This window comes from Vigna angularis, chromosome 7 (assembly GCF_016808095.1).
Source record: "Vigna angularis cultivar LongXiaoDou No.4 chromosome 7, ASM1680809v1, whole genome shotgun sequence".
NCBI classification, from domain to species: domain Eukaryota; kingdom Viridiplantae; phylum Streptophyta; class Magnoliopsida; order Fabales; family Fabaceae; genus Vigna; species Vigna angularis.
Window position 1 is genome coordinate 11193478 of NC_068976.1, and position 14049 is coordinate 11207526.

The window sequence follows — 14049 nt, forward strand, 5'->3', positions numbered from 1 at the left end:
ACCTTGCCACTCATGACGAATATTAAACACGGAGAGAGGAAACTATTCTTGGTGATCGTAACATTTTGTGGGCAATTAGAGGAGGCGGTGAAACTACCATTGTTGAGGTTACACCTATGAAGGCTTCATGAATGAGGTATTCTTACACATGACAACATCCGAACATGTTTTCATAAATAAAGTTTTCAGACTTTTCTTTGTATTTTTCTTTGTTTACTAATATAAGAATTTTCATTTATCTCTTTCTTACCTTTAAATCTTTTTTTAAGGTTGAAACTTTTGTTGTAACACAAGTAATATTCTAGTTGAATGTTTTTGAAGCTTACGGAGTGGCACTTGCACTTGTTGCACAAGCCTTTATGGGTAAAAAGTTGTATCTTATCCAAGATGCTTATAATTTATTCCAACAACTTCAACAAACTAAGATTATAACTTTGAGGAATGCTCCCTCTGTTTATACTCCCAATAAGAAAGTGGTGACGGATTTTTCTTTAGAAAGAGGTCTTTGTGCATTGCTTATTGGGTTGCTCGATGAATGTCGATCATGATTGGGACTAGATATTATAAAATGGGTTTTAAGCCTAACTCAACCCCACAAAACCGGCTTGTAAGGTGAGGTTTGCACCCACTTATAAACTATGAATTGGCCTTATCTCTAGTCGATGTAGGACTTCCAACACACCCCCTTCACGCCAAGGTATAGACATCTCGTGCGTGATAGTAGAAATTGGGTGGTCCGATAACGGGTAGAATAGAAGAATAAAATGTCCACTTAGAACTCGCTAGGATAGGCTCTAAACCATGGCTCTGATACCATATTAGAAAGTGGGTTTTAAGCCTAACTCAACCCCACAAAACCGGCTTGTAAGGTGAGGTTTGCACCCACTTATAAACTATGAATTGCCCTTAACTCTAGTCGATGTAGGACTTCCAACACTAGATACCGATAGAAACACAAGAATTCATGTTACAAAAGGTGTATAAACCTATCATTTTAAATGTACTTTTTATATCGATTATGTGCTTAATTGGTATAAAAGTGACACTTTCTATACCAATTCTAGAATCGGTATAGAAAAACTTTTTTAACTAATATAAATATCTTTCATGCACGAGTGTTCTCTCATATTCTTATCTTTTTCATCTTGGTATTTATATTTACATTGTGGTATTTGGTCGTTGATGCTTATTTCAGTTGAGTTTAATCTTTATATCTTCTTGTTACTTCATTTGTAAGTACTTGATATGAAAATCAAAGTGTATTATTTCATGTGAATTAGCAAATCTTTCCTTATCTGTCATTCAACCATTTGAATTTCAAACTTTATACCGTCATGTGGCTTCAATCATATGGAGATTCTCTTGTATTCTTTGATTTGTAAAGTATTTCCTTGCTCGTGCTTGGTTTATAATTGTATGATAGTATTCATAATATTCAATAAGAAAGGATTTTCTTGTATATATATTCAATAGTCTTGCTTCATAATCCTTTTATTTTGATAATATGATAATCTCTTGATTGATTTGATAATCAAATTTTATTGTTCAAATTTCTTTGATCAATTTGGACTTGATCTTTGTATCACCTAGTGATTTGTTAATTTCTTTTCATACCATCTGATGTAGAGCTGTCAAAATGGGTCACAACCCGCGAGCCAACCCGGCCCACCACGGGTTTGAGCCGGGTTTGGTTAGAAAAAAATGTATTTTTTTATGCGGGTCAAATTTCAACCCGGCTCGTTTAAACCCGGCTCATGCAGGTTGAACCCGTGGTGGGCTGGGTTGGCCCACCATTCCACCTACATAATTTTATTTTATTAAAATTTAATTTTAATTTTATAAAAAAATATTTATTATTTTGTTTTTGCTTGAAAAAGTTATTTAAGTTCTTTATTTTCAAAATTAATTAAACACCCATGTCGGGAGTGAAATTTGGGAGTGCAATTTGTTTAGATTTGTATTATAGAAAGTTTGTAATTTTTTTTATTTTAAAAAAAAATTGTAATTAAGTGAGCCAGTGAGCCAACCCGTTTATCCACCAACCCATGGTGGGTCGAGCCAGGTTCGAATTTTTCTGACTCACTAATAAATGAGCCGGGTTGGGTTGGCTCACTAAGTGACTAACCCGTGGTGGGCCGGGTCGGGTCGGACCGCGTGGCTCGTTTTGACAGCTCTAATATGATGATTTAAACTTGACTCATCTCATGTGTGCCTTGAGTTTACTCGTCTAGTCATTCTTCCATTTGAGTAGTCTAATGGAAGCATCATTTAGTATGGATATTCAGCATTCAACTTAAGGAGTTGACTTTGAGTTGTCTAATATTGATACTCGTCTAGTATCTTGTTGTGCTTGCGTTGATTCGTCTAACATTTTGCTTTGACTTCTCTACTGCTTGTAGGAGTTTAGTGTCTTACTACATCATGTTAACTTGTCTAGTCAACATATTTCTTTACTGAGTTCAACTGATTTAAAAACAAAATTTAAATAAAATTCAATGTAAAATACTAATTTAAATAAATTTAATCTTATTAAAAATATTAATAAAAATACCAATTTTAATAAAAATATCATTAGAACAATTATAACATTTATTAGAGGTGGCAAAACGGGCTAACAAGCCTGGTTAACCCTGACCCGATATTGGTATGCTAAAAAGGGCCGGGTCGGGATGAAAAATTAAATTTTAATGAAAATATTATTATACATTTATATAAAATTTAAATTTGGTCTTAATTTTGAGAGGGATGAAATTGCTTCAATCTTTAAAAGAAAATTAGGATAGAATTGAGACAAAAGGACTAAATTGAGATTTTTTCACATGACACTTTCTCCAATCGTGCCACGTGGCACTGTCACTACCACATCACACTATCTTTGCCACATGGAAGAATTAAATGTGACAACTTTTTTTTTGAAAAAAAAATTAAAATATTAAAAAAAAGTAAAAAAGTAAAAAATCACATACTGAAACATGATAATGAAACTGACATATGATACTGACTTAATGCTGTCACTAGTATATTAATGAAAAAAGTCAAATTGCATCACATTGTAAAAAATAGAATCCAATTGAGATTATTTAAACATGAGAATAGAATTGAGATTTGAGTATGAGGATACGAGAGTTTTAACCTTTTATTTTTTATTTTTTTATTCTTTTTTTTATTTATCAAACATAACAAACCATATTCTAACATTTATTCTCTTTATTTCTTTATTCTCTACCAAATATAAGATAATGCAGAACACACAAATATTGAATTAAAAATATATAGCTTAATTATATTGAAACACTAATGTTTAAGAGAATATGAAAACACATCTTATCCAAAAGCATAGATAAAAAAATGTTAAGAAGAAAAGATAAAGCAAATATTTTGCAACATCTCAAACTGATGGTTGAACTTCTTATACCTTATTCATTTTCACTTACAAATAGAAATGGCACCTGCCTGAGACAGGGACATAGAGTGGATACCTTATTCCTTTCTTAAGTTCTACAATCATGACAACTTTTTTTTTATCAATCATATATTCATACTCATGGCTAAATGGGGTTTCGTGGGTATTTTGAATCTTCAAAAGAATAACAATAAATATATAAATATATAAATACGATAATTTTCTTAATTTTTCTGGGTTTTGGAGTAATTCTTTGAGGAGTTAAGGAATTAAGGTAAAACGAGGTAATTAAATTTTTAGTTTGAAAACAAAAACTTACAATTGTGAGGTTGAAACTTTGATAAGAAAAAACCCTATAAGAGCTACTTGTGATTTTGTAATTTGTTTGAGTTGTTGTGTGTAATGAGATAATGAAAAATATATTGTCTGCTTACAAATTGATTTGATGTTTCACATTTGGATGTATTTGAAAAATTAGAAATGTTTATGTAAAGGACATTGATATTTTACACCATTTTTTTTACACCCATAAGATACTACTATTTATTATTATTTATTTTCTTTTTCATTAAAAATACAAAAAGTGAGATCATTTTACTCTTATAAAAAGTTGTTAAATGGTAATTATCGATGTCAAATAACTTTTTGACAAGAGACTTTATAAATCAAAACAAATAAAAGTTTGATAGTTCTTGACTAATCATGTTCATAATTTGAAATTGAAGTATGTTACAATGTCTCTCAATAAAAGTAAAAATTGAACATATTTGTTTTACTAAGAAAACCTATATATACAATCTACTTGAGCCATTCCATTTGCCTTTTTTTTTTTTTTTTTTCTTGTTACACATATTTGAATAACTCTCATTTTCACATGGCATTGATAAATAAACCACCATGACTTTGAAATTTTGTTGTCCAAAAGGCTTCAATGCATAAAAATCCCTTTTATCACTAATTCACCTATTACCATAAAAATGGACACTTTCTTCAACTCTCTTTTTCTTCACATACTTCTTTATCAAGACCTTTGTTGATTTATTTAGTTAACATTTTCCATTTGTGCCTATTGACAAATCTTGGATGTGATTTTCCTGCAAATAAGAAATCCATGATGAATAACTTACTTTAACGATATACAACGATGAAATTCACATTAACATTCTTTCTAGAATTAAATATGTATTTTTATCTCCAAACTATTATAAAAATTTGTGTTTTGTTTATAAAATAAATTATAAAATATTTTATTCTTACATTTTGTGAAAGTCATGTAAAATATCTTTTAAATAAATAATAAATCTAGTGTTTTTTATATGATAAATAAAATTTGACAATAAACTATAATATAATTTCCACATGCACTTTGTTACGGAAAATATTTTACATGAATTTCACAAAATAAAAGGAAAAATACAAGTTTTTATAGTAAATTGAGGAAAAAAAACACATATACCTTTTTTTTTCAACATTCCATTCCATGATATAAGAAAAAAAAAGTTTCAAAATAAGTTTCATTTTAAATTTTCAATATTTTTTCTTTCATTTCTATTTATATTTATTATAGTGTTAACAATGGACAACAAATGCTTCAGTATGAATAAATTATTAATAATGATAAGGTTATCCAAAAAAGATTAGTCCCCCTATTAGCCAGAAAATACTCCATGGTAATAAAAAAATATGTTTAATAACTTTTCTTAGTATATTATATATCTTTATTTTATATAATTATTCCAAAAATCATACCCTTTTGATTTCTAATTAGATATCAGTGCATAAATATTTGCACAGACAGAATATTAGTGATATTTTAATTTTTTGAAGACCTGATTTACTTGTGTAGCCACCATGTAAAATTGCTTCTTTACAACCATGGCTACAAGCTCACCTTGAACACTTTCCATTTACATGAAAATCACAATTTTGTTACTTTCCTTGAACATGACAAAGCCCTAGATTAAGGCATTGTTTGCTTTTTCAACATTTGAATAACATTTAAGTGTAAGTGGTGCGAGATAACCAACCAAAGAAAGAATCAGTATTGGAAAGAATGTGCTATAATCCCACCTTGGATATCCTATCTGAAATATTAGCTATCACAAAGCCTGCAAATACCTGCAGCTCAGTTCCAAAAACAAATCCTTTAATATGTGAACAACCATGTTGAAAGCTTTGATGATTGTGTCATCCAAACATGAGTTGATAAACATCACATCATGGTATGAAAACTATTTCCTAGGTTATGGATGAAACCTCTTTCATGTAAATCATAACTATGCAAGGAATTATGGATGTGGAAGACATACTCCATTTGATGGTAAATTTTACTGAACCAAAAAACTGAATCATACATTATTGGACATAAGCTACATATAAATTTACTAGAACAACAAAAAACAATGTGCCATGTGGAAGCTACATCAACTAACTTCCTAATTGATATGTAACAAGTTTCTTCATAAGGACTTTTAGAAAAAGGAAAAATGAAACGAGTTTCTCCATAAATTAAAATTAACTTGTGCCAAGTTAAAACTAAAAATTTAGAAAAAATATATGCAAGAACTTCTATATATGTAAGAATAGCACCAAAAAACCAGCAGAGAACCTGAACTCGTAAAAGTTGCATATATCTTTAGCCATAACAATACCTGAGCTGAGCCAAAAATGTACAATACTGAATAATGCCGACCATGGATCAGCATGTCAGCCAACATAGCAAGAGGAATGGTGAGTGACATGCCCAAAGTGGCCACAATGGGAGTTGTCCACACAACACAGAGTGCCCTGTGTACATAAAATGAACTCTAGTTTAAGAGTTTGGATAACTCTGCATGTATGTGTGAATTAGTCAGATTCATTTCATTTACCAGAAGTAGTCTGAGAGAACACTTCCAACAAATCCATTGGCAAGCACCACTTCATCCACTCTAATAGAATGAGGAATACTAAACTTAGGTTCAACTCCTATGGCTGACAATGGCCAGACTAAGAAAAACATACAGGGAAATTAGCAATTTAGTTTAGAACAGAAATCAAAGTTAAAAATGAGCACATAAAAAGGAGTGGACTCAGAGAACCTCCAAACAAGACATTTATCAATAACTATAGTCTATAGAGTCATTGCTAGTTGAAAAACTTACTAAGCCACCATAGTGCTAGAAGTGTAAACAATCCAATATATCCAAACAGCTTTTGCACATCAATCCGTTCTCCTTCTTCCCCAGAAGCTTTTTTAAGAAGAACTGTGAGACGTTAAGATCAAATAACCAACTCACCATTTGTCTAAATTATCTGAGAAATACAGAAGAAGAAAAAAAGAACATGAACAAAAAGCTAAGACATTGTCTAACCTGTAAACAGACCATATGTAATGGCTGAGAGAAGTCCAAAAAGATCTCCAACAAGAGTGCGCTGTCCATTGCTGAACACAAATATCAACTGTCAACGCCCAAAAAATAGTATTACAGAGAGCAAGAAGCTGATAATACATGAAAGACAACAAATTGATTCCTTAATGTTCAGCATATGACCAAAACAATTAGCTAACTTTTGCACAGATTTTCTGATTCCTCTGGTCTCTATTATATAATCGATGAAACTTACATTAATACACAAATGAAATGGGGAGACATAGATTTCTCAAAAATGTGATACAGGACAAAGAGGGATAGTTTATGAGAGAGATATAAAGAAATTCATAAGCTTCCACCTAACATCTTATGCCCTTTAAGGAATCTACTCCCTACATAGTATAGAAGTCGTAACAATATGGTCAACATCAAGGTGGCAATGTATGTACGCAATTGGAAACTGAATAAATAAGATACTGTCCAATGTTCTTTCTGAAAAAAAACGGTAAACATGAGCAATTCGGATTGAGGAACTTTGTTAACAAGCTTAGAGAGTATATGAAGAAAAAGAACTAACTTCTACAACCTAATGCTAAGTTCTGTTATCAGTTAAAATTGAAAGAAACAATACATAAAGAAGGTGGTTTTTCTAAAAGCAATATGAAAGGCTTACGAAGGATTTGCTAGAGCATCATCTGTAGCCCATGTTTTCCCCAGAGTTGTCATCACAACCCCGGCCATGCTGACCAAGACAGAAACTATTTTTGCTATATTCAAAGTCTCTTGCCCCATAAGCACTCCAATGAAGAGAGTGAAGAGTCCTGAAGTAGATGACAACACTGTTGTGCTTGCAACACTAGTTCGTGCAAGGGCAGCATTTGATAGATACTGAAAGCAACACAAAAAGAATTTACCTGCTAAGTGAATTTTGTAAGGTTTAGTTAAGTTTAATTCACCAAATGGTATCAAAGCTTATTAATGATTCATCCTAACGAAGTTTGTTAGACCTACTCTATTGTCCTCTGTAGCCAAATTAAGACATGCTAGAATTTTTGAAAAGTGTGTAGGTGTTCATGTATTTCATAATAGTAGGGAGCTCATGGACCAGTTAAAAGATATAATCACATAATTTAGTTGAAGGCATGATTTGGTTCTGCTTAAGTACAAAACCCCAGATATCAATTTTAAGTTAACTACCTCTGTTAGAAACCAGATAGGTGCAATGTAAAATCCATAAATAGCAATTTCTCTTGTAGTAAGTTGTTTGTTTGCCTTTGTCGCATTAGCATCATTATATTTAGCCACCAATGGCATTGATTCTTCATTCATTGAAAGGTCTGCATCACTATCTTTTCGAGCCATGCTCCCCATTTCCACTTCACTGTTCCTTTGCCCTCCACTGCTCTTGCGAGGAGACATAATCCGGACAGCAAACTCATCCCCACCTTTTCCAGTTTTAGAAGATTGTTTTTTATATAACTTATAAAACCAGTCCTTAATGAAAGCTACTGGGAGGTACACTACCATAAGAGAAGCTCCAAGATATGTTACTGCAAATGGCTGCTTGTAATCTATAAAAATATCCTGTACGAAAAAAATAACTGAGAAGCATTGTACATACAAAGCTTTTTGGATGGTGGGACACTGCATGTTACTGATCTCCAATAAAAAGTTACCCCTTGAGAAGAACCTCAATTTTTAACAGTTTCAAACAACAGAAAATTGACCATGTGTAGATAATGGATTCAGAAATAGAAATTCCATATAACAGAAGTAAATGCACCGACCTTAAAATAAGAAATCTTCAAGCATACTCTTCAATACATAACATCCTTTGATGAACATATTTAAAACACAAGATCACAAAATATAACCGGGAATAGTGGTCCCCTCAGACACATTATAATGCAGGTCTGCAATTTTCATAAATTCAAAGCCAAGAGGACTGCATGGTTTTAGGCTAGCTATTCTTTGCAATCAAATTATTCTTGCATATGGAACTTCCAATCTCATCTAGAGGTTTGTAGATTGACATGTGAAGTTTCAACTTCAAACAGTGTATCAATGCAAAGGTTAATCTTATGATTTAGGAACCTTCAAAACCAAGGCATATTATGCCAACACATCATCCTAATTATTAATTGTGTTTTTGACAGGTCGTCATATGTTGCCTTTTTGTTTCACATGGGTCTTTCCTTGAGAAACAATCTTTTTTGAAACACAATCGGACACCTTCTTAGCGGGGATTTGAACCATGGTTCATCACGTTATAACATTAGACCTAACTCCTATGGCACAGAAGGTCCTATACCTATATACCAAGACAACAACCACAATTGTTTCATTACATCGAGCTGGTACCAAAGATGCCTAAGGAGAAAAGACATGATTTTCACCCGATGGAAAAGTACACACACCCACAAACAACAACAAAATACACACATATCCACATTATCTAGAAAGCATTCACCCCAGACTCCAAACAAAATCCATTGAAATTACATGCCTAAAGAAGCTTGAAAAAGGGTAGATTTTGAAAGCATATAATTGGCAAAACTTTACCTGGGTGACTTCAGCAGAGGTGACCCATATGATAACCACAGTAAGTATGAGGAACAATCCTGCCTTGTATCTCCACCCCATAACAAACCAACTATACCCAGATGGAAAAAACCACAGGAATTGCAGAGATCCACACGCTTCTGCCTCTGCTAGATCCCAGAATAACCCTTCAACACATCAATATGCCAATTCCATCACAAGAACAACACCACGGCGAAGAACATGACTCAAACTTGTTTACAAAAATTGCGTGAGAAGATTTTGCAGGGAGGTTGGATATTCTAACGACAGAAAAGACATAGAAAATGAGTGGAGAAATGAAACAACATGGAGAAAATTTTCGTGTCAACGTCAAGTTTTAGTTTATGAGAATTGTCTCAACGCAATTCTCAAGCATGTCAACGTTACTCGGTTCACAAACTTGTGAAAATGCTTTTTTTATTTTGTGCATTTCCCTTTCTTTCCTACTATCTTTCATTCTGGTGCCCACCCTTTCAATTCTGTTTATGCATTCTCGTGTTACACAACATGTGCTTCCTTTCTAACCATAAAATTTGGAGTAACACCATTTTTCTATGAACCGAAAAAATTGTATGTATAAATAGAAACAGAAGAAACTATAATAATTTTCTATTCCTTTAGAATACAGTGGTTTCCAGCAGTAATTATCATCAATTCTTCATGGATTAATAGAATAAAAGTTTAATCAATTAAACTTAATTGAGCTTAGTTAAATTGGGTTCGCAAACATTTTAATAAGTTCAATCTAAATTAGCGTCGTTAAACTAACTTAAGAACATCGGTAAATTGATAAGCAACAACATTTAACTTATATTATAATAGACTCTTCTTGTATTGATTTAACCAAAATGAACGAATTTAGACATTTTAGTTGGGATTAAATGAATTTGTCCAATTAACCTAACAAAAGTAAGATTTATGGTGTTTGTTTATAAAAATATATATAAAGTTTGAGGGACGAAAATGAAATTTAGAGTATTTATTTATCAAAAGGATGAAGTTTTAAAAGCTTAAATATTAAATGATGAGGGAGGCTTAAATTCAATCTATTTAAATTATCCATAAAATTTATTCGTTTTTCTAGTGATACATATGTTATAGAAAAATTATTCTTTGACACATTTAAATTTTTTACATTAATTTGATATTATCTTTTTTTATTTTTTACTCTTTCTTTTTTTAGAAAAATATAAAAAATTATATTTTTATTACTATTTTATTTTTATATTTTGTATCAAAATCTATGCTATAATAATGATTAATATTGGTTGACACATTATAGTGCCTTGCACTAAAAAACCACTATAAAATAATAGAATCTTCCCACTAAAATCGCTTTCTTATTTGATTACAAGAAATTGAGATGTGAGTGAAGTGGACTAACCTAATTTGGACTTGAATTTTCAGAATGATTGTGTTAGTTAATGAGTCACTGAGGTGTTGACAAATCAGCTATCGACAAATTGGTAAACGATTCATCTTCCTTCCTCACTTTTTAAATGTCAAATTTATTTCTATTTATACCTTTTTCTAGTTTTTAAGATAATAATAGTTGTTTTTATTATCATATATCATTTTAGGTGAATAGAAAAGTATTATATTTATTATTTATGCATAAATAATAGTAAGGAAACATATAAAAAGATAAATAAAAAATATGATTAGTGAAAATAATGGAAATGGTAGTTAAGATGGCATTATGTCGTTATCCGAAAGCTTATATAATGACTTAAGATAGAGACAAGCATTCGTTTGTGTAAGAACCTGGCATGTCCCATTCTTTTATTTTTCATTCTTTTTATGTTTCTTCTTATTCACATGTTCTTTTTTCTTTCTAACCTTTTCCCTTCTATACTTTTTTGTTTTGTTTTTTTTTTCATTTTTTTTAAGAAAAAATCCTATCATAACTTATACAACTATTTTGTCCAAATAGGACATAGCTGAATTTAGAGTGATTTCAATTTTTTTTCCTAAGATATTTACTTTTAATGTTTTAGTCTTAGCTAAAAGTATTGTGTTAAGACAATATTGTCTAATAAGCCAACACGGTTAATAATTGATGTTTTGAGGTTTAACAAACAGTTAAGAGATAGGAAGACTTTATAGAATGTTTCTTTAAGTGCTTTACGCTTTGCTCATTCGTATAAACTATCTTTGCAAAAGCACATAACATATGACTTCGTACCAAAAGAACCTACCTACAAGAAAGTTAATGGATCTGAGTAACAAATCTTTTTCGAAGAAAGTTATATAAAAAGGATCGCATGAAGAAAAGATAAGAAGAATATGTTCTGAACTTTATGTTGTCTTTTTTCTCTTAGCTCTCATCGTCTAACATTGTCCTTGAAAAAGAAAAGTTTTATTACAAGTTTTTAGTTTTATTTGTCTTGAAACCTTCTTCTCTCTATGAGAGTTATAATCTGTACTTGTTTTGTAAAAACACCTGTGTTGTGTTTGTATATTTAGAAGTGAATTAAAACACTTGGTTGTTTAACTCAGTGGAGTTAAACAGTCTAGTCAATTAGATTAATGAGATACCAAGAGTGGTGAAACTCGTCTAATTGGTGGGTTAGTTGTAAATCCAAGAGTGGTTAAACTCGTGTAATCTTTTGAAAGATTAGTGAAACTCCTTAAGAGTGCTTAAGGAAAAATTGAATGTAACTCAGTTTGGAGCAAACCAGTATAAAAATAAGTTTTCCTTATTGCTTTCAATTTTAAAAGTTTTTCTAAAACGCTTTTAGAAATACTTAAGTGTTTAACACTCATTGCAAATCGTCTAACTCCTACAAAAGCACTCAAAACACTTATTTGTAAAAAGTTTTAAAAACTTTATTCAAACTCCATTTCTAGATTTTTTCCTGTGTTTCATTTTGAAAGTTTGCTGATTTTGTCACTTGAGAAATAATATTCACTTAATTAGTTCAACTTTTAATATGTGTAAAAGTGTTGGTACATTCTACACTTTCATTTATTATTGTCCAGAACATAATAAGTTTTTTGATAAGGAGCCTATGCTAAAATTTAATCTCATTTAAATATAATTGTTGGGTCTAGAATTATTGATTGTTCGTAAATGAATTGAGGAATTAACATTTATATTGTCTTTGGCTTAATACTTGAAATATGGTTTTATATGTATAATTTATGTTCATCAGTGCATTTTAAACTTTCTAGAATAATTAAACTATGTAGTTCGAAATAGAATTTTAAATTTTGCATTACTCACCTCATGAATGGGATTTTAGTCAATCTTATGGAGAACCATAATTCCTTCTATATTTGATTCGCATATATATATATATATATATATATATATATATATATATATATATATATATATATATATATATATATATATATATATATATATATATATATATATATATATATATATAGTTTACTCCTAAATTTATTAGAAAGTCTTACATTTTCCATAAGATATATCTAGTTGCTTTCTAGTTACTTATGAGATTGTTTTGCTACCTCATCTTGTTAGACTACAAATTTCGATTCATGTATCATAATTTTGATGAAGTTTATATATATAAAAAATTATCTTATGATTCTAGATTAATAAAAGTCAAATATCATTAAATTAGAGAATTCATGTAGATATATCAATATGATTAAAGTGTTATAGGATATCTAAAAACTCATGATTCTACATTAGGGTTAGAAGACAAGATGAAAGTATTATCCTTATCTTTTCCTAATAAGACAATTTTTGAAGATAAATTTTTTTGTTATTGAGAAGAATTTTGAACATGGGTTTTATGTAATGATAACAATGATACATGAACTCTTGCTTTAAGTGCAAGACTTTTAACTCAACTAAGTCATTTAACTTTATTCCTAGCATCTAAACACATTAGATTATTTGGTTGAACCTTATATTCAACACCGATTTTTCAACTCAATCCAAATTAATTAAATAAGATGAATGATCAATTCATCCAAGCATAAAAGCACAAACCAAATCATTAATAATGAATAATAACAATATTTTAGATAAAATAATGGTGGTACAAAGAATTAGAGTAGATTATATCGAACCTTAATACAAGAAAGTTTAGTTACTCATGTTGGTGATCTTTTGATGAGCCCCTACCTCTACTAAAGATGAAGGAGGGAGATCAAGGAAAATAAACATGTTTAGGAGGGAAGTTTTTTTACTTGATTTAGTTTTTTTCTTAAAATAAAACTTATGTTTCTATTGTGTTTTGTAGGATTGCTAGTGACACCTCCCATTTTTGAGATTGCCACCTTTTAAAAGAATGGAGGGTCAAGGAAGAGCTTAGTCCAAGAGTGCTTCTCACTACACTCTCACTTTTGCTAAGAAGTCCTTTAGAAGTGGAAAAGGAAAGCATCTTGGAACGAGGCCATCATAGGCACTTGGGGGAGAGAGAATGCACTTTATGATGATTTTGTAATGAGTGAAGAATATTCTTCCCTTCCTCATCATTAAGATTTTCTAGAAAATACTTTTAGATTTTGCTAGATAGTCTTTATGCTTTGTATTATTTCTAAGAGGTTATTCTCTTAGCCTATTTAAGATGACCTCATCACCACTTATAAAGGGTTTAATATTTTATTACAATAAATTTATTATGTTCAACTATTTCTAGAGGGAGTTAAGAGAGTCTCCTCTTGTTGGAAGTCTCACATCGACTAGTAATAAGATCAATTTAAAGTATATAAGCATGTGCAAAC

General features: G+C 30.6%; 1 protein-coding gene across 2 annotated transcripts; it reads right to left on the minus strand.

Annotated features, from left to right (window-relative positions):
* Positions 1-4126: 4126 nt before the first annotated feature.
* On the minus strand, positions 4127-9853 carry LOC108323211 (uncharacterized transporter C405.03c). 2 transcript variants are annotated; one of them, XM_052879909.1, is made up of 9 exons: positions 9319-9853; positions 7954-8340; positions 7430-7644; positions 6757-6827; positions 6547-6648; positions 6274-6391; positions 6055-6190; positions 5474-5521; positions 4127-4497 (listed from the first exon to the last, which is right to left on the minus strand). In XM_052879909.1, the coding sequence occupies exons 1-9, from the start codon at positions 9397-9399 to the stop codon at positions 4450-4452; spliced, it is 1206 nt and encodes a 401-aa protein (XP_052735869.1). In that variant the 5' UTR covers positions 9400-9853; the 3' UTR covers positions 4127-4449. The 2 variants fall into 2 exon arrangements, with proteins under 2 accessions (XP_052735869.1, XP_017411070.1); XM_017555581.2 differs by lacking the exon at positions 4127-4497 and having other exon boundaries at positions 5171-5521.
* Positions 9854-14049: the final 4196 nt, after the last annotated feature.

What these genes read in the sequence shown, in the direction of transcription:
- LOC108323211 (XM_052879909.1), bottom strand. Translation starts at nt 9,399, where the DNA reads ATGGGGTGGAGATACAAGGCAGGATTGTTCCTCATACTTACTGTGGTT. An exon ending in CCTCTGCTGAAGTCACCCAG is followed by an intron (nt 8,341 to 9,318) that starts GTAAAGTTTTGC and finishes TTTTTCGTACAG; the next exon opens with GATATTTTTATAGATTACAA. An exon ending in GTTCTCTCAGACTACTTCTG is followed by an intron (nt 6,191 to 6,273) that starts GTAAATGAAATG and finishes TTATGTACACAG; the next exon opens with GGCACTCTGTGTTGTGTGGA.